The sequence below is a fragment of the Alternaria metachromatica genome, assembly GCF_023757995.1.
Source record: "Alternaria metachromatica strain BMP 0045 chromosome Unknown scaffold_4, whole genome shotgun sequence".
Taxonomy (NCBI): Eukaryota; Fungi; Ascomycota; class Dothideomycetes; order Pleosporales; family Pleosporaceae; genus Alternaria; species Alternaria metachromatica.
In genome coordinates this window covers 1,410,081-1,433,749 of record NW_026055495.1, presented here as the reverse complement: position 1 = coordinate 1,433,749, position 23,669 = coordinate 1,410,081, and the positions used below count along the sequence as shown (strand labels likewise).

Below are 23,669 nucleotides of genomic sequence, written 5' to 3'. Positions count from 1 at the left end.
TGGGTGTTGGCCCTTGCGCGGTGAGGACAGTCGCCATTTCCCCGTATGCCCCGATGACGTCCGGCTTGCTCTGTACTTCACGGCTTTATCCCGAATATCCCATGCGACAATGAAAACCATCGGGCCAGTTGAAGAGATGACCCTAAACGCCGTATCAAATTAGGTTCAACTTCCAGATGATGCGCCGCAAGAAAGAACCTGTGAGAACTTGCAACTACCCGGACGTTCACTTGATCACGTGACAGTGATCTATCCCAGGTCAACAACAACATCCCGGTGTCGTCATCGATGAACGCGCAACGTTTTATCCATGGTTTCGGGTCGTGAAAGAGTTCGACTCGATGCAAAGACAGCATCGCGATGGCGGGTCAGCGATGTTTAAGCCGGGAGCCTACGTAGTCGCCCGTCCACGCCTGATTACCTCTTGCAACAAATAGCAATATATGCCTGAGCCTACCTCTCGAAGCTTCTCTTTCTTATCTCATTGATATTCACAACCACGATACCCATCACCCGCCTTTTCACAATGCCGCTCTACTACACAGACACCACGCCCACGAACGGCATTCCGGACATGAACGGCGTGCCTTCTGATGCTCCTCCACAACCGAAATCCGATGACCTCTCGAACGCGATAGCGATAGTTGGAATCAGCTGCAAATTCGGAGGGTCAGCATCCAACCTCGATGGTCTATGGCACACATTATCCAGCGGCGAAAGCTGCTGGTCGCCAGTTCCCAAGAGCCGCTTCGACATTAGCAAGACATCGCATCCCGACTCTCAGCGGACAGATAGTGTAAGTGTCCTCCAGCACCTCAAAACCATGGGTAGTAGCTGATCATCCACCTGAAGCTTCATGTAAAGGGCGGCTTCTTCATCGAGGACGATTTGACAGAGTTCGACGCGCCTTTCTTCAACCTTACGGCGGAGGTCGCAAAGTCCATGGACCCGCAGCTGAGACTGATGTTAGAAGGAGTATACAATGCGACTGAGAGTGGTAAGCTAGCAACCCGATTCCCCCGACGCGCTGTCTTGCCGGAGCTAACAGAATGACAGCGGGTCTTCCCATCGAGAAGCTTTCCGGCTCGAACACCTCCGTATATTCTGCAACCTTCGGCAGAGACTATGCCGAGATGTTGATGAAAGATGCGGACTCAATGCCCACGTCTCTCGTTACTGGAAACGGTCCAGCCATGTTCGCCAACCGTGTTTCACATTTCTATAACCTGATGGGACCCAGTGTCACCGTCGACACGGGATGTTCAGGCGGTCTAGTAGCCCTGCACATGGGTGTCAACAGCATCCGGAATCAGGAGTCGGAAGTGTCCATCATTGGAGCCTCTAACGCAATATTGAACCAGGACTTCTATATCGCGATCTCGAATCTGGGCCTTCTACACGAAGATGGAAAATGCTATTCTATGGACCACCGCTTCGGTGGTTACGGCAGGGGCGAGGGCATGGCCGTATTGGTGTTGAAGAAGTACTCCGCGGCGGTCAGGGATGGCGACCACATCCACGCTTTGATCCGCGAGTCTGCTGTCAATCAGGACGGCAGAACCGGAACAATAACGTCTCCCTCCATGGACGCGCAGCAGCAGCTCATCAAGCAATGCTACAGCCGGGCAGGAATTGACCTCTCATCGACAGGCTACGTCGAAGCCCATGGCACAGGAACCGGGGGTGACGCTATCGAAGCCGAAGCCTTGGCATTGACCTTCGGTAACTCAAGAGAGAAGTTTGATCCAATCTGGGTCGGCTCAGTCAAGAGTAACATCGGCCACACTGAACCTGTTAGCGGGCTAGCAGCAGTCATCAAAGCAGCTCTCATACTACGCCACAAGCAAATCCCTGCAAACCCTACCTTCGAGAAAGCCAATCCGAACATACCACTAGAGGATTGGAAGCTTCAGGTACCGACAGAGCTGACGCCATGGCCAAAGGACAAGCCGTTCAGGATATCTGTCAACAACTTTGGTTATGGTGGAACCAATGCACATGTCATCCTCGATGCGCCCCCGAGCCCTGGCGAACAGCGTCGCTTCGCACTCCAGAATGGTAACGGCGAGATCGCCAATGGACATGCGAGCACCAATGGACACGCCAGCACTAATGGACATACCGACACCAACGGGAACCCAAGTACCGATGGCCATGCCCTCAGCAACGGCCATGCGAGCAATGGGATTGATCAACCTTCCGACAGCTACACCGACCCGTCGTCTCTGGTCTACATGTTGAGCGCCAAAGAAGAAGCCGGCGCAGTCACACGATGCAAAGACCTAGCAAAATACATTCGCAACGCCCTGCAGGAGGGTAATGCCCCAGCGCCCAACGATCTAGCCTACACGCTTTCCGAGCGCAGATCGAGGTTCCCATGGACCGTCGCCGTCAAGGCCCGCAGTCTGGAGCAACTAGCCGACGCTCTCGAAGACAGCCGTTTGAAGCCGACCCGCGCATCGTCTGCGCCAGTCCGTATAGGCTATGTCTTCAACGGTCAAGGTGCGCAATGGTACGCTATGGGCCGCGAGCTCATGACCTCATCTGAAGTGTTTAGCTCATCCATCGATCAAGCTGAGGCCCACTTGCGAGAATTTGGTGCGCCTTGGTCATTGAGAGAAGAGCTATCGCGTGATGCGAAGACTACAAAGGTCGCGGAGATCGAGCTTAGTCAACCGCTCAGTGTCATTGTTCAGCTGTGCTTGGTTGACTTGCTGCAGTCCTGGAATATTGTTCCTTCCGCTGTCGTCAGTCACTCGAGTGGTGAGATTGCGGCAGCATACGCGGCGGGCGTGCTTTCGTTCAAGGAAGCTGTTGGCGTCGTATATCACCGTGGACGACTTGCTAAGAAGTACCAGAAGATCACAAAACTATCGGGCGGCATGATGGCTGTTGGTCTTGGCGCCGAGGAAGTCCGAGATTACCTGACTGATCTCTCTTCTGATGGTAAGGTGGTGGTTGCTTGTGTCAACAGTCCATCTAGTGTTACGATCTCTGGTGACATGGATGCACTGGAAGAAGTCGCGGACCGCTTGGCAGAGGATGATGTCTTCGCACGAAAGCTGAAGGTCCCTCTCGCTTATCACTCTCATCACATGGAGCATATGGCGGAGGAGTACCAGAGTTGCCTCGAGGAACTTCTAGGACCAATCACAGAAGGCGAGCTCGACGTCGTCTTTGCATCTCCAGTGACGGGCGACATCGTCACCTCGCGTTCCACTTTCGAGGCCGCACACTGGGTGCGCAATCTCACCAGTCCCGTCCTATTCTCAAACGCGTTGGAAGCGTTGATCTTTGATTCGACGAAGCCTGAGGGTGAAGCGCCAACACCGAATGGCCAGGTCTCCGTCTTCCTGGAAATTGGAGCGCACGACACCTTGTCAGGCCCCGTCAGACAAACGCTCGGCGAGACACGCATGCCGTACCTTTCTTGTTTGAAGCGGCCTTTGAATGCGATTGACACTGTGCAGGACGTCGTCTGTGCCCTTGTGGCGCGAGGCTACCCTGTCAATCTCACAGCTGTGAACAAACCCCAGTCGAACATCTCACATCAGTCAAAGTATATCCATGACCTCCCGGAATATCCTTGGAACCATCAGACCTCCTACAAGATCGAGCCAAGGGCTTCCGAAGAGCATCGATACAAGCGCTTCAAGCCCCATGAGTTGCTTGGTAGAGCCATTACTGGATCGAATCCTTTGACTCCGACCTGGCGCAACTTCCTCAGGACAAATGACATTCCTTGGCTAGTCGACCATCAACTGGAGTCAAGTGTGGTCCTTCCTGGCGCAGGATATGTGTCAATGGCCATCGAAGCAATGCGTCTTCTCAAGAGCAAGCCTAACCAAGAGGTACCTCAGTTGCAGTATCATTTGCGAGATGTCGACATCATCAATGCTCTCATTATACCACAAACGTCGAGTGCCTCGAACAGAGGAATAGAGATCCAGTTCTCGCTCCGTCCTTGCAGCGACAAGGACCTGGACAGCGCCGATTGGTACGAATTTGAGTTGTGGTCGGTTAGCGCCAAGCACGCTTGGACACAGCACTGCAAGGGCTGCATCACAGCTAGACCAGACCACGGCGTGCATTTACTAGAGGATGCCAGGGCTTCTCTTGGCTCTGTACTGTCTCTCCAAGAGCACACCAAGGAGATCGAGCCCGAAACCCTATACCAAAGGCTGCGAGATTCGGGCTTCCACCACGGACCAACATTCCAGAACATTGTTGGGAGTCGCGTTCTTCGTGAACGATCGGAAACCGAATTCTCTATCGCTCCAGCGGCTTTTGAACGCGAACAGCAATACGTGATACACCCAACGACACTGGACTCGATCTTCCAATGCTGTTACGCGACCCTACCCGCCGACCTGACGAAGGATGCAATGTTCATACCTCGCTCGATCCGGAAGGTGATCGTGCCTTCCCAGCTCGGTACGCATGCGGGCCAGCGGTTGCTCGCAAGCCTGGACTGCCTATCATCAGGCACCAAAGGTTCAATCTTCACCGGCTCAGTGTTTCCCACGGGGGATAATACGCACCAAACGGGGTCGTTCGAGATGCAGAACTTCCGTCTCCAGCGTGTTACCCAGGCGGCTACGCGTGCGCAAGATGCGAAGTCAGCGCATCCCGCGATCCATTCCAAGAGCCGATGGGAACTCGACATCCACTATGCTATTCCAGATGATATCAAAGACTCGATGAGGATTCCCTTATCCCAGTCTGAACTCGACTTTGCGCGGGACGTTCGCGAGATATCTTACCACCATATTGCCAGAACTCTGGAGCAGCTGGGACCCAAGGCGGACGACCAATGGACTTGGTATCACAAGAGGTTCTACGAGTGGATGAACTCCATCATCCTGACAGCCGACAAAGGTACCCTCATGTCAGGGAGTGATCAATGGTCTACGAGGAACAAAGCTTCTATCGAGGAGCTCTGTAACCGAGTGGCCCAAACCAACGCGTCCGGAGAGTTGGTCCAGCGCGTTGGAAGCCATCTGTATGACATCGTGCAAGGCAAGCTGACACCTTTGGAGTTGATGATGGAAGATGGACTCTTGAATCGCTACTACGAGCAGCTACCACAGCTTTGCAACGGCTCTTACAAGCATCTCCGAAAAATTGTCGAGCTTTACTCTGTTGTGGACTCCGGAGCCAAAGTCATCGAGATAGGTGGCGGAACTGGCGGAGCAACGTCCGTTGTTCTTGATGCTTTCGCGGCGCGATCAGAGCAGGAGTCGGGCGCTTCGCTACTGGGCCATTATGACTTCACGGATATCTCTTCAGGGTTCTTTGGCGCAGCAAAGACCAAGTTTGCCACATGGGAAGACAAGATGAACTACTCCAAGCTCGACATTGAGCGAGATCCGATCGAGCAGGGGTTCGTAGCCCATAGTTACGATCTTGTAGTTGCTTCGCATGTGCTCCATGCAACACCAAGCCTGGAGCGTACCTTGTCGAACGTCAGAAAGCTGCTGCGACCAGGCGGCCAGCTGGTCTTGCTCGAAGGGAGTCAGGATTCGCTCGACGTCCAGTTGATCTTTGGAACTGTTGAGAGATGGTGGTTGAGCGAAGAGCCTGAACGCCAAACATGCCCTTACGTCAACCTAGGAGTATGGGACAAGGCTCTGAAAGCAGCAGGCTTCTCTGGCGTCGAGTTCGAGATTGGAGACTGCGAGAACCCTGAAGTCCAGTTTACCAGCACCATCTTGTCGCACGCCAAAACCCGGGATCCATTGTATCCGTCTTCAATTTCCGTTGTCGTACCGTCAGCTTCGGAACCTCAAGCCTGGTGGGATCAAGTATCAGGAACCGTGCAGCACGTTACTGGCTCAGCTCTCTCGGTGGAGACTCTCGACGAAGTTGAGGCAAACAGTGACCGTCTGCTCATCATGGCGCTCGACCATGGCACGCCTTTCATCGATACCATGGATCGCGGTGCATTTGAAAAGCTCCGAAGTCTCCTTCTTCGGTCCAAGGGCATTCTTTGGCTGAGCTTTGGTGGAGCTGTCGACGGTGAAGATCCACGCTTTGCGCAGGTGACTGGTCTCTTGAGAACTCTACGACGCGAAGATCCAAGCACACGATATGTTCGGTTGGCATGCGAGCCACCCCAACAATCATTGCCAACCGAGACCATACTGATGCTTGCGCATGTGTTCAAGCAAAGCTTTGACTACAGCACATCTGAGAACGTCAATATTGATTGGGAATATTCCGCCAAAGACCAGAACCTGTACGTTCCCCGCATCTATCCGGATTTTGAACATGATCGGGCTGTCAGCGGAGGCGCAAAACCTCTTCAGCTGCAGGAGTTCAGCTACTCCGGCAAATCACTCGTCCTACAACCATCAGGCGGCGGTACATATGGCGCAGAGTCCTGCTTTGTGGATACATCTGATGCGGCGGATGATCTGCCGAGTGGATCTGTTGAGATCGAACCGAAAGCCTTTGGACTGAACATTGCAGGGGCGAGTGAAGAGAACGAGTCGCTTGCGCATGAGAGCAGTGGTATCATCAGGAATCTTGGCCCGGACACACGAGACTCTGGACTTCGCGTTGGAGATCGAGTGTGCGGCATCTTCAAAGGACCTATCAGCAACGCCGGTCGCGCACACTGGACCAACGTCGTCAAGGTTTCCGACAAGCTTACATGGGAGGAAGCCGCGTCCACCCCATATGCATGCTCCACCGCTTGCTTAGCCTTGCGCGACATCGCAAGACTTCAGAAGCATGAGCGAGTGTTGTTACACTTTGGTACGGCAGGTGTGGGCCAGGCTGCTCTTGCACTGGCGGAGAACATCGGAGCCGAGATCTTCGTCACTTACGGAACAGACGAAGAGCGTCAAATTCTGTTGGAAGATTACAACATCGCTCCCAGCCATATCCTGCAGGACGAAGCCAGCTCTCTCGTTTCTGCTATCATGTCTCAGACGAACAGCGAGGGAGTTGATGTGACGCTGAGCTCAGTTACCGGGCCGTTGCTCAAGGCATCTTGGGAGTGCACTGCACCGTTTGGTCGCTTTGTGCAGATCGGTAAGGCTGATACCGAGAAGGCAAAGCATCTTGACATGTCGCCCTTTGGCCGTGGAGTGTCCATGACTGGTCTTGATACGCTCCAGTACAGCGAGATGAGAGGCGCCATGTTCCACAGGGCATTGGCGAACTCCATCGAATTGTTGCAGCACAAAGAAGCGAGACCCGCGACGCCGATCAAGGTCTTCAAGCTGGCCGAGATCCACGAAGCGCTCCAGTATGTCCGAGGTGGGAGCTACATGGGTAGTGCTGTGGTCCTGCCTCAGCCAGGTGACGAGGTTCATGTCGTCCCGAAGGCTGAAACATCGCTTGGCCTAGACGCTCCAGATTCTACCTTTATGATCGTTGGAGGTCTTGGAGGCATCGGACTTGCCACTGCTTCGTGGATGTTGGAACAGGGGGTCAAGAACCTGTTGATCGTCTCCCGCAATGCTGTCGCTCATCCGAAGGGTTTGGCGTTGGTTGAACAAGGGCAAGAGCACGGTTGCAACGTCCATCTTCGCAACTGCGACATTGCGGACGAAGGAGCGGTCTGTAGTCTCCTCGCAGACGTGAAGGCAGAGTTACCTCCGATCCGTGGAGTTCTTCAGATTGCTGCAATCCTTGACGACACTGTCTTTGAAAGCATGACCTTCGAGCAGTGGCAGAAGACCATTGGCCCTAAGGTCACTGGCACCTGGGCCCTTCACAACAACCTGCCTGACCTCCAATTCTTCATCGCGACCTCTTCCGCCACTGCAGTTCTCGGCAACGTGTCACAAAGCAACTATACCGCTGGCGGTACGTTCCAGGACGCGATTGCGCGATACCGCACTGCCCTTGGCCTGCCCGCCGTGACAATTGATCTTGGTCCTATTGACGATGTCGGATATGTCGCACAAGGAGGAGATGTGGTGAGAAACCGCGTGGAGAAGGCCCTTGGCATGAAATGTCTTCCGATTGCCCATGTGTTGCGACTATTCGAGGATGCAATCAGGAAACCAAATCGACGCCAGGCCGAAAACAGTCAGATCATTACGTGTATCACTGGATACAGCAAGTTGGTAGACGATCCAGCGGTGAAGAATGACCGTCGATTGGGAACTCTTCGACTGGGCGATGATACCGCGACAGAAGCCTCAGCTCAGGGACAGTCTGAGTCATCCAAGAACATCGATGGATTGATATCCCAGTTATCGGCACTGTCGGCAGGTGACAGCAAAACGAAGGAGGTCGTCACAGACCTGCTAGTAGCCAAGGTTGCCGACTTGTTCAATCTGGAGACGAGCGCCATCGACACTGCTGATGCGCTCACAAGCATCGGCGTCGACTCCCTGGTTGCTGTGGACTTCCGGAACTGGTTGGGTAGCGTTGTCAAAGCTAAAGTCAGTATCTTTGAGATTCTGCAGACACCATCGCTAGGCGAGTTCGCTGGCTTGGTTGCAGAAAGGAAAGGATAGGCGCACAGCCTTTCATTTTGGATTTGATTGCGCGTGGAACAGGGGCGTTTATTGTTTCGTATAAATCTTCTTGTATGATATGGTTAGCTAGTTAGTCAATTACTTACAATTGAGGACTCGGGCTTCATCATGCGCGTCACGTGCAGACTGCAAATTTCCGACTTGACAGATTGCTATGCTGCGCGAGGCAGAGTTCGCGTGTAGCAGGCGGAGTGCTCCTCAATCGCGTGATGTGATGCTGCCGGTGCGTGTCGGGATGGAGGGACAAAGTTTCGCGTCTGGGGGCGCGTGTGGTAGCGGCGTGGTGCTTGGCGGGGCGATGCCGGACGTTGAACTCGCTTCCCCGACGACTTTTTTTGAGAGCGGGTATCGTTGGGCATCTTATCTCTAGCTCCCGTTCTTCACTGCTCGGTACCGCAATTGCCTTGCGCTGTTGCTCCCTCTCACACCTGTCAATTGTCCATTTCTGCTTTGCTTGAAATCCTCGACCATGACGCCATCACCTTCCGAAGCCGCCGCAACGGTTGCGCAAGCCGCTGCCGGCACCAACTCGTCCGCAAAGGTGTACAAGAGGGAGTCCAACACAGCTAGGGTCCTGGGTGCAGGTACATCGACCATTCTGGAGTCAACGTAGCATATCTGACATGCACAGGATGTGCGGGAATCGCAGAGCTCATGGTCTTCCACCCGGTCGACACGACGGCGAAGCGGTTGATGAGCAACATCGGCAAGGTGCGACATGTGGACCATACAATACCCCGACGGCCTCTGACTCGAACACATGTAGATTGAGAACGCTGCACATCTCAACAAGGTCGTCTTCAGAGACGCAGCCGGCGCGTCAGTCTCTGGGCGATTCTTCTCACTGTTCCCCGGTCTCGGATATGCCGCCGCATACAAGGTGCGTTGAAAAGTGCGAGCACACAGGAACTCGGACTGACAGGTATAGATCCTCCAACGAGTATACAAGTTCGGCGGACAGCCCTTCGTACGCGACTACCTCGCCCACAACCACGGTGACAGCTTCGACCGCGCATTCGGCAAGGGCAACGGCAAGGCTATCATGCACGCGACTGCCGGTTCCATAATCGGTATCGGTGAGATTGTCCTCCTGCCATTGGATGTTCTCAAGATCAAGCGACAAACCAACCCTGAGGCTTTCCGAGGCCGTGGGCTGTTCAAGATCATCTCCGACGAAGGGCTCGGGCTGTACCGTGGTTGGGGATGGACGGCAGCACGTAACGCTCCAGGATCATTCGCAGTATGTACACCACTCTGCTTACAGCTAACTGAATACTAACATACCCCCAGCTCTTCGGTGGATCTGCTGTCGCCAAGGAGTACTTCTACAAACTCACCGACTACAACTCCGCCTCATGGTCGCAAAACTTTGTCGCCTCCATCGCCGGAGCCAGCGCATCGCTCGTCGTCTCTGCTCCTCTCGATGTCATCAAGACGCGCATCCAGAACAGGAACTTTGAGAACCCCGAGAGCGGCTTCAGGATCGTGTCCAACATGATGAAGCACGAGGGTCCCACGTCCTTCTTCAAGGGACTGACGCCCAAGCTGCTCATGACAGGACCCAAGCTCGTCTTCTCCTTCTGGTTGGCCCAAACACTGATCCCTGCTTTCGGCAAAATAATGTAATATGTAGCGATGAACTTGTCCTGATGTCTGTACTATATGGGGGTTTCGGGTTACGGTGCTTTAGAGCTGGCAGGTTGGGCTACGTCAAAGGCAACGACGTACGACGAACCGCACACTGCTGCAAACGAATGACACATTCTCCATTCCATGATCGGTAGGCTGAAGGCTGCTCGTAATCGATGGCGGTGATGCGTGCCATGGCTGGGTGACTGGGGCGGTGGACCCTGGCGGCTGTCACGTGGGTGCACTGATGGCACCCACCTGGCACTGTACATGATGATGCGTGATCTGCGACTGTCTGGCACTGGCAACAAGACAAAGCAGAGTCATACGTCAGACGGCGTACGGGCGCCTCACTGGACAAAGCTAGGCGGCAGATAAGCAGGCGTGAATGTGATGTTGATGGCGCGACAAGCTACGGCAACTTGTGACCACGGATTTGGGCCTGGCTGAATGCCAAGCTATTCACATCTGGTATCCGCGCATTGCACCCCATCACCCTCTACTTAACACCGTCCGCCTCGACGACCCGCGATACCCCACAACGACTGCCTCTGACCACCCCCAACTTACATCTCTTAGTCTCTTCCCTCTTTCCACCCCCGCAACACCGCCATCATGAACCCTGAGTGGTACGTAACCTCCGCGCGACGCCCACCGCCACAGGCCGGGGAACAGCGCCGCCAGATCTGGGGGTGCAACTGTGCTAACGTGAAGACCCGCAGAGTTACTTTTTCCCATCGACGACAGCCCTGGTGCTGCCCGTCCTGCCAGGCAAGGCTCCCGCTGACGGCTCGCTTCGACAGATACGACTACCTCTTCAAGCTCCTCCTCATCGGTGACTCTGGTGTCGGAAAGTCGTGCCTGCTCCTCCGTTTCGCCGACGACACATACACCGAGAGCTACATCTCGACCATCGGTGTCGACTTTGTGCGTTGTCCCGCGCACCTGCAGCCCGGGTCGGCATAATCTAACAAGCCCCAGAAAATCCGAACAATCGAGCTCGATGGCAAGACGGTGAAGCTACAGATTGTGCGTACACTGCAGAATGCAGCGTCTGGGCGTGAGTGCTGACAGTCCTCGCAGTGGGATACCGCCGGCCAGGAGCGCTTCCGAACCATCACATCCTCGTACTACCGCGGCGCCCACGGCATCTGCGTCGTCTACGATGTCACCGACATGGACTCTTTCAACAACGTAAAGCAGTGGCTGCAGGAGATTGACCGATACGCAACCGAGGGCGTTAACAAGCTGTTGGTCGGCAACAAGTCCGATATGGCGGACAAGAAGGTTGTCGAGTACACCGTAGCAAAGGTACCATCATCTCGCTAACCCCAGAGCACGCACGCCATCTAACAGCTCAAACAGGAGTTCGCAGACAGCCTCGGCATCCCCTTCCTCGAGACGTCCGCAAAGAGCGCCACCAACGTCGAGCAAGCTTTCCTGACCATGGCCCGCCAGATCAAGGAGCGCATGGGTACCACAACCGCCAACACCAAGCCCACAGTCCCCATCGGCCAGGGCCAGGGTGTCCAAAACGGATCCGGTGGTGGTTGCTGCTAGGGAAAGAGGAAGAGTTGTTATGTGTCGGAGAACGGACCGGTGTCTACGGATAAGCAATGGACGGCGTGGGTGTTTGAGCTCCCGCCTCTACGCCATGCGACGGTTGGTGCAGTACTACGATAATGCTCACTGATACATGACCGCCATGTCTCCCATTCGTCACCATCTCCACGTTTCCATCCCGAAGTTGTGCGCTAGCATGGCGACATCCGATCGCATAGAATGGGGGCTCTCGTTTGGATTTCTGGGATGTGCTGGTGTCTGCATTACAATTTGTGGTGGCCACTAGGTCTCTTCCCTTCGGTGTCTCAGGTGTTCTTTAATATGGGCAATCAGACTTCATCTCCTAGATCTTTGATGCTTGTTCCACGAACACAAACATGCGCTTTAGTGATGTGAAGACGCCAGCTCAGCCACCACACGACTGATGGATAAGATTCAACAACAGCTTCGATGCTAACGTCCTACTTATCAAGATCTCTGCGTGATATTGTGACAACTGATTTGCGCCCTTGATGCGCCCTTTGACATCTGTGGATGCCGAGTACCCTTCGCTCCTTCCCGCATCCGGTAAAATGCAGGCGCTGACGTATGACGCGAAACTCGACTAGGCCCCAGGCCTCCAGGCAGCACTAAACACTCCGGTCCGTCATGGCTTCGGAAGAGCAATCATAACCAGAGCCTCTTCTCTTCTTCGTTCGTTCTACACAACTTCTAGCCTTTCTAATGTCTTAGAGTCCAGGTGTACCAACTCCGTCCCACTCATAACACCCACCCTACCCTGAACCTCGGAGCATGTCTTTTCGTGATGCGCCTGTCAAAGCGGCACAATGGCTCGGGCGCGAACTGGGACTCGCGACAATGAAGCATGCTGGAAAAGACGTCTACATCCTCATTCTGGCACGGTACATCCGTCTGTTTGCATACGGGAGCGTGGCACTTATCCTCGCGCTCTTCTTCCAAGAGCAAGGATTTTCAGACGAACAAATCGGACTCTTTATGTCGTTGACGTTGCTGGGCGATGTAGTCATCAGCCTTCTCCTCACACTTGTCGCGGATACGCTAGGCCGCCGCCGAACATTACTCCTTGGAGCCGTGTCCATGGCAATATCCGGCGCTGTTTTCGCAACAACAAGCAACTATGTGGCCTTGCTTCTAGCAGCCATCGTCGGTGTCATCAGTCCTAGTGGGAACGAGATCGGGCCGTTCAGAGCTGTGGAGGAGTCGACGTTAGCGCACCTGGTAGCCGAGGACAAGAGGTCGGACGTGTACACTTGGTATGTCGTCTTGGCTGTACTGGGCACGTCAACGGGGTTGGCAGTTGGTGGTGTTGCGGTCGACAGCCTGCAGGCTATCGAGGGTTGGACGGATCTGGATGCGTATCGCGCTATCTTCTGGATTTACACTGGGGTCGGGTGTGTCAAGGCGCTGATGACTCTGTTCCTGAGCCAGAAGTGCGAGCACAGCGACTGGAACGATAAACGGAACAAGTCTGCTGCATCAGTTGAGACCGAGCCGTTACTGAACAATGACGAAACAGGGAATCGAGATACTGCAACTCGAGACGCGGCCCCCAGGAAGCCTAAGAAGTTTTGGCATTCCCTGAGCAAGATCTCCACGTCGAGTCGGATTGTTCTCATCAAACTCTGCAGCTTGTTCTTCCTGGATTCTTTGGGCTCGGGAATGGTCCCCTTTAGCTTGATCAACTACTACATGGAACGTAAATTTGGTCTACCAAAAGGGAAGCTAGGCGGCATCATGTCTGCAACATGGTAAGTCACAATGTGAACAAAGTATGTCTTAAACCACACGCTTACGAACATACAGGTTTGTGTCGACACTTGGAAACGTCTTCGCCTCGAGCCTGGCCAAACGTCTCGGCTTGATTCAAGCAATGGTCTTTACACATCTGCCTTCTTCTATATTCCTCGCGCTACTGCCTGTGCCGTCGGGACTAGCTTTAACCATCTGCCTGCTCGTTGGCCGCTCTGTGCTCAACTCCATGGATCAGGCCCCTCGATCAGCTTTCCTCTCGATTGTGGTCTTACCAGAAGAGCGAACAGCCGTTATGGGCGTAGTCAACATACTCAAGACACTATCCCAGAGCAGTGGACCAAGTCTTACTGGTGTACTTGCTGGGAACGATCATTTCTGGGTCGCTTTTGTTGCAGCTGGTAGCTTGAAAGCGACGTATGATTTATTGCTTCTGGCATTCTTTGGTGGGAGGGTACAGCCGCGGAGTGAGGAACCGGAAGCAATTACTGGTGTAGAGGAGGATGACACTATTGAGGAGCCCGCGAATGGACACAGGACTACTTGATGTAGCTTGCGCGGACTTGAAGACATAAACAAGAAACACAACTAGACCAATACCCTCTTGATGCAGATATAATAGATTTCACAGCTTCTAGAATGTTCAACATGCCGTTTCACGCTACACCGCCAGGTACGGGTGAAAGCCGAAGGCGCTACCTCGGCAAACTCCTTCTTGGGCTTACTTGTACGAGTTCTTGCGTACACTGGCAACAACCTCCGACATCACAGCTATCAGCAATTCACTACGGCGCGGTCGCTATTGCCGATTTTCGGTGTGGCTGATCTAGCCATGCACATAGTATGCGCGAGTACTCCAGCTCAACGGTCAGCTTGTCGGCCACGGCTCCGATCGTGAACACCCACGCTCTGGCCAAGGACAGGCCAGCTGGGCATGCACCAGGCGTGCCACGAGACCATGTGAACGAAGAATTACCCGAGCCACCAGCATCCGTCTCTGTCTTCCTAACCCATAGCAAGAAGGTCGCATCTGGGACGACCCAATCACGTCCGCGCACGGCCGCAGGAGATGAAAGCTCCACCTGTCTGCACGCGACCCAGACCCTGGCTTGCATGGTTCGCCGCTACAGCCACGCTTACCCGAAAGCCATGCTAGACCCCGCAAAATTTTATGCTTAAAGACCGCCTCATGTCCTACCACCCAATGTCACGGTAGCAGTTTCCCCGGATTTCTCTTTACTTTTGTCCTGGTTCGAGAGTGTGTGGAGCAGCGTTGCAGCACCCCACTATCGTTCCTAAAGCAGCCCAGCCCTGGCCGGATCGCCCATCGGCCCGACTTTCCTTTGATTTGGAAAGAGAGAGTTGACGAAAGAGAACAGTCATGGCGGAAGAGAAGGATATTCAGCCTACTACCGCGCCCCCGTTCGAGCATTATGGAGAGAATGAGGAGTCCGATCACAAGCGCGCTGCTAACAAGCTTGTTGACGATGCGCGGCTTGCCACGGACAACGAACGCAAGATGACGCTGATGCAGGGTATCAAACTCTATCCCAAGGCGATTGGATGGTCTGTCCTTATCAGCACGTGTATCGTCATGGAAGGCTACGATGTCTGCCTGCTGAACAACTTCTTCGGATTCCCGCAGTTCAAGCAAAAGTACGGCGAGCAGCTTCCGGACGGGTCTTGGGAAATTCCTGCACCGTGGCAGGCGGGTCTGTCGAACGGAGTTATCGTTGGCGAGATCATCGGTCTTTTCCTCAATGGATGGATCAGTGAGGCTATCGGATACCGCTACACTGTCATGGGGTGCTTGCTTCTGATCATTGGGTTCACCACCATCTTCTTCACGGCTCAGACGGTGGTGCACTTGCTGATTGCGGAGATTCTCTGTGGTATCCCCTGGGGTGTCTTCCAGACACTTACCATCACATACGCTTGCGAGGTCTGCCCTGTTGCTCTGCGCGGATACCGTAAGTTTACCAAGCTCTACTTTCACATACATAAGCTCACGTCAATCAGTGACCACCTACGTCAATTTCTGCTGGGGTCTTGGTCAAGTCATCGGTATCGGTGTCATCCGCTCCATGGTCGACCGTGATGACGAATGGTCATACCGCATCCCCTACGCCCTCCAATGGATGTGGCCCGTCCCCCTCATCATCGGTGTCTTCCTAGCCCCCGAGTCGCCATGGTGGCTAGTCCGCAAAGGCAGAATCGAAGATGCAAAGAAATCCCTGCTTCGACTCACCAGCTTGGACCGAGAAACTGATTTCGATGCCGACGAAACGGTAGCCATGATGGTGCACACGACCGCGCTCGAAGAAAAGATCACTCAGGGAGCCAGCTACTGGGACTGCTTCAAGGGTACTGATCTGCGTCGTACGGAGATTGTTTGCATGGCCTGGGCGATGCAGAACTTGAGTGGAAACGCTTTCTCGGGTTACTCTTCCTACTTCCTCCAACAGGCCGGTCTACCCGCATCGACTTCGTATGACTTCGCAATGGGTCAGTACGGTATCAACATGGCCGGTGTCTTTGGCGCTTGGTACCTCATGAAGGTCGGTTTCGGACGCCGAACACTCTACCTAGGTGGTCTTTGCGGACTGTGCATTATGCTCTTCGTTATGGGTTTCCTTGGCCTGGTACCAGCCTCCCAGCGGGAGACGGGCGCCATGGCTACCGGAGCTATGATGATCGTATGGGCTATGTTCTACCAGCTGACCGTTGGCACCGTATGCTACTCTCTCGTTGCTGAGCTTTCAACCCGCCGCCTCGCAATCAAGACCGTGGTTCTCGGCCGCAACCTCTACAATGTAATCGGCATCATCACCTCCGTCCTCACACCCTACATGCTCAACCCCGGAGCCTGGAACTGGTACGTCCTTCCCTCACTCCCTTCCTCTCCCTCTTCCCTCTGCTAACCACACCCCAGGGGCAACTACGCCGGATTCTTCTGGGCCGGCTCCTGCTTCCTAAGTATCATCTACACCTACTTCCGCCTACCCGAACCCAAGGGCCGCTCTTTCGCTGAACTTGATCTCCTCTTCGAGAAGCGCGTCAGCGCGCGCAAGTTTGCGAGCACGACTGTCGATGTGTTTGAGGACAGCCATATCCAGGGGACTGCTGCTTTTGATCGCTATGAAGAGAAAGTTGATGCTGCTGTGAGAACTGAATCTGTTGCTGTTGGTGTTTCGAAGGTTTAATGACAAGAAGATTTAGGGTGTATATGTCTTGAGTGGGAAGATGTTGCATGTATGAACGTATGATGTGCACGTTTCTTGTTCGATGGGTTGATGAGGATTTGGTATCATTTTAATCGAACTTCTTATCATTAAAGACTTCACGGTTGCATTCATGTGGTAGAGCAATAGAATGCAATGCAATGCAGGCGCGAGCGTCTATGCACGTTCTTCAAGGCACAGTAGCTGATTGGACCTTCCATGTAAGGGTGCTGCGAGGGCGGGGCATTGTGCCGCGGACATACACACCCTCTTTTTCTGTATTTCTCTGGTTTATTTCGACACGTCCGTCTCACATTCCTCAACTATGTTGCAACTCGACCCTGACTTCATCCGTATGGATGCCGAAGCTGAAAGAGCCAAGGGCTTTGTGAGATGCAAGTTCAACGAACAGATTGACTCGATACCAATGTACAGTCCCTCACTTCCACTGGAATCGATATCTCTGCTAATCGACAGCCACATATAGATACAATGCCTCCCCTCTAGAACGCCAAAGAGCAGTAGAAGCCGCAACTGCTGCGCGAAAATCATGTCGCGAACTAGCTAGCGAGTTCCATGCCGTCTTACCAAGAGAGCTTCGAAACATGGTATACGCCTACATCGTCGGCCCGACAGCCCAGGCTCAAGATACACCAGAATATAGCGGAATGTGGTGGCGTGTCGTATGCGGCAAAAGCATACGCATTGGCTGGTTAGACTCGCAATGGGGCGAAGGTATTGAAGCACTCGACATCTGCGGTGAAAGTCTCCACATGCAACCTAAATGCTGGGCTATGGATCCAGCATACTTTGGAGTGCACGCAGCGCAAGAGCTTACAGAGACTTACTACAGTATCAACAGCTTCTACATCACGTCCGCCCAGGAGATGAGCAACCTGTTCCGCGCCGATCCCTTCAAGCTCGGAATAAAGCCGTATCAGTTTATCGGCAAGTTCACGGTGGTACTCAACTTCTCCGGAACTGAAATGCAAAGCGAGGACGAAGTGGCGACTCTTCACAAAAACCTCCAAGACCTCCAGCTACTACCTACGAAACGTAAACACGAAATTTGCATTCGCCTCGAGACAGCTTTCCAGATTGGTGAAATTAAACTTGGTGGGTATCGATATCGTCATCCCTACGACATGGAAGATGAGCGGGTTATGCTCAATATCCTCGAGTCGATCAGACGGCCCGTGTATGATCTCTTACACAGGAGGAAGTCGGTCAGGGTTTTCCACGCAAATTTAGAGGACTGGTGTACACCACGTCAAAAGACAATTGAGGATGTAGGAGTAAGGTATTTGACATCTGCTGAAAGAGTGAAAGGCCAGTGGGGGCCGCCTTGTCGATTATTCAGCATGACGGAAGAGGAGTGGCGAAAGGTATGCGGTTTGCTAATCATCACGCGAGTGTCTGCATGAGTGAGGCTAACGAGAGCTAGGAGAAAGAAGAGGATGCAGATGGGGACCCAGCCCGGCATTATGTTCTCCGTGCGCCTAATGTTGTAAGCGACAAGAATGAGCAAGACACGAACGAAGACAGCGAGGAAGACGAGGAGGCAACAGATGAAGAAAGCGACGAAGAAGAAGAAGAAGAAGGACCAGAAAACGAGAGCGAAGACGCGGAATACTTGTTCAATCGGGACCAGACTCTAGACACGGAAACCAAGCTCAAGGTGCGCGAAGCGCTGAAAACCCGATGGCAGGAATTAGGCGCTCTTGATCACTTTTGGCACAGTGGCGACCGTGAAGGCCCTTTCGGACTCCAGAAACAGAAATCACGATACTCATCGCGGGATCTGCAGTATGAAGACTTTGTGTAGCTATACTACACGGCAGGATATTGTTTGAGCGGGCTACAAAGCTCCAATCAACATTGAAACACGTAGTCACTACATCACAAGCACACAACATCCCATCGATCAACCAAAGAACGAATTAGATTAAGTAACTAACCATGTGCACAAAACGCAGCAGTCGCTCAGACCCAATCCTCCCTACTACACAGCCAGCACCAAGACTGGCCCAAAAGCCTCCGTCTCAAGTGAAAGCTTTAGTACAAGAAGAGTAAGCGTGAACAAAGGAAAGGGCGTGCGTCGCAGCGACAGTGGGAAAAACGGGAGAGGAACAGGTCCAACGCTCAAGGGTATGAAAAGTTTGTTGTGACAAAGCCATGCTAAACATATGTACTCATACAAAAGAGCGATCCGGGGTGCGCGAGTGTGTGTGGTGGTTTGGAGTGGGAATGATTGGGGGGTTTAGTTTCCTCCGGAAGCCAGGTGGTCGGCGGCCTATGAAGAATTGTTAGCTCGAGTTCCTTTTCGTACAATGTATAACTGCATTGCTTACCTTGTTGATGTCGTAGTCGTACTTCTCGAGCGCAGACAAAGCATCGTTGCGTCCATAGCCCATACCAGTCAGCTTCTTGAGGATAGGGTCGTCATGCTCGGTTCCAGTGCTGATGGCACGACCAAGCGAGGGCATCTGAGGCGACAATCCCTGAGACTTGGATGAAGAAGCAGCAGCCTCCTCATTGTCGAGAGTATCAAAGACAGACTTGCCAAAGTCAGTGGATGCTTGCTGTGAGTGCGAGCCCTTGTCGGTTTGCGAAGACTCGAGGTTGGAGAAGATGGCATCCCAGTCCTGGGACGAGGCAGCGGGTTGAGGCTGCTGGGGCTGTCCTCCAAACGTCTGCGACAGGTGTTCAAAGTCACTGAAGCTGTCATCACCACGAGGCTTGCCGGTGGGGGTCTGCTGAGAAGCCATGGTGTTTGACTTGGAGGCAGCTGGCGAGTCAAACACTGGGTTGAACTCGTCAAGACCTTCACGGTTCTGCGAAGAGAACATGAAGTCGTCATCAGCCCGGTCATCCTCCTTGGCATCTGCTAGATCATCAAATCCGGCGTCGAAGTCATCATTGAAGGCAGACTTGCCGAGTTGGGGGACGTTGCTGGACGGCGATGGGCCCTTGTTCTCATTGGCACCGTACGATACTGCAGAGTGGTATTGATCGGATGGGACGGTCGATGATGGAGTATCTAGAGGAGGGGGCGATGTGGTGGCAGACTTGGAAGGGCCGCCAAAGAGAGCAGCTCCGTGACCGCCAGGAGGATTGTACGACTTCTCCGGGCCTTGTGCGGTGTCAGGAGACCCTGGCGACGTCGGGTCTTCGCGAGCGGGAAGAAGACCACCGAACTCAGGGGGGAATTGGTTCGATCCACTTCTGGTCTGGTTCACAGTGGACTCGTAGGTGGGTGGGGACTTCTGCGCGCTAGGAGAGGGCAAGCCACCGATGTTGGAGTCCAGGCGGGTAGTTGGCGGCGGGGCCCTGTACAGCTCGTCACTTGACGCAGTGCCTGGTCGCTGCTGTTGCTGAGAGCGCTGCTCTTGTCCTGTGCTGGTACGCTTCTGGTTTGGCGACGCGGATGTGAAGTTGTCATCGAATCCGCGCTCATCGTTACTGTCGCTGTCATCATCGTGAGCCAGGTCCTCAATCGGAGGGAACTCCTTGTTGAACCTGTTGGAGTTATCCGCGGGTGCGCTTGTGGTGGATGCAGTAGCAGTGTTCTGACGACTAGGGCCGAAGCCAGCGAATGCCGCATCGAAATCATCCTTCCCTCCACGAGGCTGCTCACCAGAGGTGCTGCCGAAGGGGTCCGCGCGGTTGATGTTCCTGTTGGGGGCGCTCAGACTGCTCTCTCCAGTTTGGTTCTGTTGAAGAGGCGTAGCAGCCTCACGTGGGAAAGCACCAGGAATGTCAACACCAGCTGAAGGTGCTCCGAAGTTAGAGAAGGCATCCTTACGGTCCTCAGCTCTGGTTGAGCGCTGAGTATCACTGGTGATACTGGCTACAGGAGATGCTGATGAGAAGTTACGGTTGAACAGAGAAGGGTTGAAGTTGTCGGTTTCTGTGCGGTTGGTTTCAGTTCGCTCTACCGTGGGCTTCTCTGCTATTGGTGTGCTCGCAGGAGATGCCTGGGAGATTGTAGGTGTTTCGTTGCCAGGGCCACCGTATCTGCTGGCAGGAGCAGTAGCTCGCACGGAAGAGCTGAACGAGTCGGATCGCTGGCCGCCTTCCCTCAGAGGCAGGAATGAAGAGCCGAATTGACGCGACTCAGGGGGAGCTGGCGGGTCTGCAGCGCGGGGAGATTCCTGGTAAGAAGACAGAGGGGGTGAGGTAGACGGTGTGGGAACGTCAGGTCCTTCGGAAGAGCGTACTGACTGGCCGGATGGAACGGAGAAGCTGGGACCTTGGCTCTGGTTTTCGGGACGGAAAGAGACGGGAGGTGCTGTGCTTTGAGGAGTGCCGAAGCTACCAAAAACGCTGTCAAAGTCCTTGTGCGGGCCTTCACGTGCGAATCCAGAAGGCGACATGGTGTTCTCTGCAACGGGTTGGGGCGACTTGCGGAAGAATGGGTTCGTGCTCTGGCTTGTAGTGGACGCCGCTGGGCTGACGGCGACGGCGGGGGTCTGGGCTTGTGGACTGCGTGTGCCCTCTTCTTGCGACTTGGTCAAGTCGTTCATTTCATTCCTGATCTTGTCGCGTTCTCCCTCGTTGGTAGCAAGCTGCTTCTTGTTGATGGCGACCATGCCCTTCTGCTGTCTGGCATCGTTCCTCATCTTGTCAAGCTGAGGACGCAGCTGTCCAATCTCGGTGTTGAGCTGGCGGATGCGTTCTTTCAAGCTGTTGTTCTCGCGTTGGTCAGCCTCAAGTTGGCCTCCCACCTGGCGGTGCTGATTCTGAAGATCCTGGTAAGAGCCCTCGATCATAGCAAGGTCCTGTTGCAGCTTGCGGGTCTCGTTGCGAGAGGCAGCCAGTCGGTCCTCCAACGCCTTGACAGCCTTGACTTCCTGGTCGTACTGGGTCTTGAACTGCGAGAGGCGCAGCTCGAGATCGCGCTTCTGAGTGTTGACACTGTTGAGATCGCCCTCCGTCGCAGTCTTCTTGTTCTGGACTTCTTGCATCTGGTTTCGGAGAGTGGTCATTTGGTTAGACATGTTGGCCAGGTCAGTCGAGTCTTGTGTCAGCTTCTTGTTGATCTCAGCAACATCCTCTCCACCCAGCAAATCGTCCATTGCGGATGGTGTGGAGTGTTGTGGCACGCCAGAGGTACCCGATTGGCCTGTAGAATGCGCAGTAAGAGTCTGACCGAATGAAGAACTAGGCATGAACGGCTTGAAGGTAGAAGCGGGGTTTCGCGGTTGAGGCTGGAAGGGGTGAGGAGACGTGGGCGAGGTTGGCTTGCTTCCGAAAGGATCAGCCTCGAATGGCTTGCTGAAGGTAGCAGAGCCGCCTGTCGATTGCGGTTGCTGAGGAGCAGGAGCCGGTGCTGTGAAGGCGTCGAGTCCGAAGAGATCATCTGCAGCTGATTTGGCGGCGCGAGGAACGGGTGGCGCTGGCTGAGGGGCGGCTACTGGCACCGCTTGGTTGGCGGCTGTTCGTAGGCTCGGGGGGATCAGGCTGGGTGGAAGCGTTGCTGGAAGCTGATCTCCCTTCCGTTGTTGACGGATGAGGTACATTGCGACTGCGAACTCGTCCTTGGACAGCTGACCTTCCGAATTGATGTCTGCGAGGTCCCATATTCCTGCAAGGACATCTTCGGGCAGCCCGGAGTCGCTGAAGAAGCGCACTGCCTGATCTCCAGTAATGAAACCGCGACCCATGGTGTCAACTGTCTTGAAGAGATTGTCGTATGAAGCCTTCTCTTGTGGGCTGATGAGCCAATCGCTGCCGGTCGGTTGGGGTGCTGGAGCCGGTGCTCCGAATGGCGTTCGTCCAAGGGGACTCGATTGCCGCGGCTGGTTTTGCTGACCGCTGAACTGGCGCGGGATGGACATGGATTGGTCTGGTCGGCCTGGTGGAGGTGGGAGTTGTCCTCGTCGCGAGGCGGCTTCGTACAGGCCTGGGGGTAGGGCGGTCGGGAGGGCCTTCATGTTGCCAGTTCGGTAGGAGGCGAGCATGTGCATGGCAATGATGAATTCGGTGACGTTCAAAGCGCCGCGCTGCTCTGTGTCGGAAAGATTCCAGATGCGACCGAGGACTTCGTTAGGTAACCGCGCTTTCTCGAAGATCTCCTTTGCATTCTCGCCTGGGAATGTTAGAGTCGCACTAGTCGAGTATCAAGACACATACCAGAGAGCACGCCATTGACGGCCCCAGACTTCTCGAAGAGGCCTGCGTACTCAGCAGCCTTGGCGGGTACTAGCGGAGGGACGCGGATGGGGCCGTTGCCGCTCATCTGAGGTTGTATCGAACCGGTGGGTTGTGGAGAGAAGCTCGGGGCGGCGGGAGGAGCGGATGGGATGTTCAAGCCCTCGAACTTGGGCAGGGGCGCAGCTGCGGGAGTGTCAGCGCATGGCTATACTACGGGCCATTGAGATCATACGTCTAAAGGCCAGCTCTGGAGCGGGGTCTCTGCCGGCCTGGTAGTGTCCGATGAGGCGCAGGACCTGGCAGAACCCGGCCATGGTCAGGAGACCACGGTTCTCCGTGTCTGCAATCTGCCATATCTCGCCCAGGACAGCGGGTGCCAACTTGGTGCGCTCGAAGAACTTGACGGCAATCTCGCCTGTTATGACGCCCAGCTTCTCCGTGTCGGCTTGCTGGAAGAGGAACTGGAAGACGCGCTTCTCCTCGGGCGTCAGGTTGAGGACGGGCTGGTCTGCGCCGCGTTAGCTGGGACTTGGGCAGGTGTAAGTGTCAGCACGCACTCAATTCGCCGCTCTGTGCGAGGTCCGCCATGGCTGTGGGGGCTCCGGGGACGGCGCTCGTGGTTGTTAGGCTTCTGCCTGGGTGGATGAGGCTGAAGCTCCCGGCGCTGTCGTGTAATGGAGCGGGGAAGCTTTGGGCGGCCGGGCGGTGGACTGCTGCAGGGCTAGCGGCCGGCGGCTACACGCGAAAAAACACCTCTCGAGTAGCGATGGAAAGCCCTTTGGGGTGAAGGGGGGCGCGATGGTGGTAGCAATGTTGATGGAGGGTTGGCCTT

General features: G+C 54.5%; 7 protein-coding genes across 7 annotated transcripts; 6 read left to right on the top strand and 1 right to left on the bottom strand.

The window, feature by feature from the left end:
• Positions 1-526: 526 nt before the first annotated feature.
• Positions 527-8,477, top strand: J4E83_002826 (Type I Iterative PKS; the record flags this gene model as incomplete). The annotated part of the gene is made up of 3 exons (XM_049329767.1): positions 527-796; positions 835-997; positions 1,057-8,477. The coding sequence occupies 3 exons, from the start codon at positions 527-529 to the stop codon at positions 8,475-8,477; spliced, it is 7,854 nt and encodes a 2,617-aa protein (XP_049191446.1).
• A 490-nt stretch (positions 8,478-8,967) lies between these two features.
• Positions 8,968-10,124, top strand: J4E83_002825 (uncharacterized protein; the record flags this gene model as incomplete). Its single annotated transcript, XM_049329766.1, has 5 exons — positions 8,968-9,082; positions 9,130-9,209; positions 9,265-9,378; positions 9,427-9,738; positions 9,789-10,124. 5 exons carry the CDS (start codon positions 8,968-8,970, stop codon positions 10,122-10,124), a joined length of 957 nt encoding a protein of 318 aa, XP_049191445.1.
• A 618-nt stretch (positions 10,125-10,742) lies between these two features.
• YPT1 (GTP-binding protein of the rab) lies at positions 10,743-11,687 on the top strand (the record flags this gene model as incomplete). Its single annotated transcript, XM_049329765.1, has 5 exons — positions 10,743-10,760; positions 10,899-11,054; positions 11,109-11,156; positions 11,211-11,438; positions 11,493-11,687. The coding sequence occupies 5 exons, from the start codon at positions 10,743-10,745 to the stop codon at positions 11,685-11,687; spliced, it is 645 nt and encodes a 214-aa protein (XP_049191444.1).
• Positions 11,688-12,482: 795 nt separating this feature from the next.
• On the top strand, positions 12,483-14,007 carry J4E83_002823 (uncharacterized protein; the record flags this gene model as incomplete). Its single annotated transcript, XM_049329764.1, has 2 exons — positions 12,483-13,459; positions 13,515-14,007. 2 exons carry the CDS (start codon positions 12,483-12,485, stop codon positions 14,005-14,007), a joined length of 1,470 nt encoding a protein of 489 aa, XP_049191443.1.
• An 834-nt stretch (positions 14,008-14,841) lies between these two features.
• Positions 14,842-16,663, top strand: J4E83_002822 (uncharacterized protein; the record flags this gene model as incomplete). Its single annotated transcript, XM_049329763.1, has 3 exons — positions 14,842-15,430; positions 15,480-16,335; positions 16,393-16,663. The coding sequence occupies 3 exons, from the start codon at positions 14,842-14,844 to the stop codon at positions 16,661-16,663; spliced, it is 1,716 nt and encodes a 571-aa protein (XP_049191442.1).
• Positions 16,664-17,006: 343 nt separating this feature from the next.
• On the top strand, positions 17,007-18,506 carry J4E83_002821 (uncharacterized protein; the record flags this gene model as incomplete). The annotated part of the gene is made up of 4 exons (XM_049329762.1): positions 17,007-17,110; positions 17,169-17,797; positions 18,011-18,066; positions 18,126-18,506. The coding sequence occupies 4 exons, from the start codon at positions 17,007-17,009 to the stop codon at positions 18,504-18,506; spliced, it is 1,170 nt and encodes a 389-aa protein (XP_049191441.1).
• Positions 18,507-18,941: 435 nt separating this feature from the next.
• On the bottom strand, positions 18,942-23,425 carry J4E83_002820 (uncharacterized protein; the record flags this gene model as incomplete). The annotated part of the gene is made up of 5 exons (XM_049329761.1): positions 18,942-18,974; positions 19,033-22,772; positions 22,817-23,020; positions 23,070-23,345; positions 23,395-23,425. The coding sequence occupies 5 exons, from the start codon at positions 23,423-23,425 to the stop codon at positions 18,942-18,944; spliced, it is 4,284 nt and encodes a 1,427-aa protein (XP_049191440.1).
• Positions 23,426-23,669: the final 244 nt, after the last annotated feature.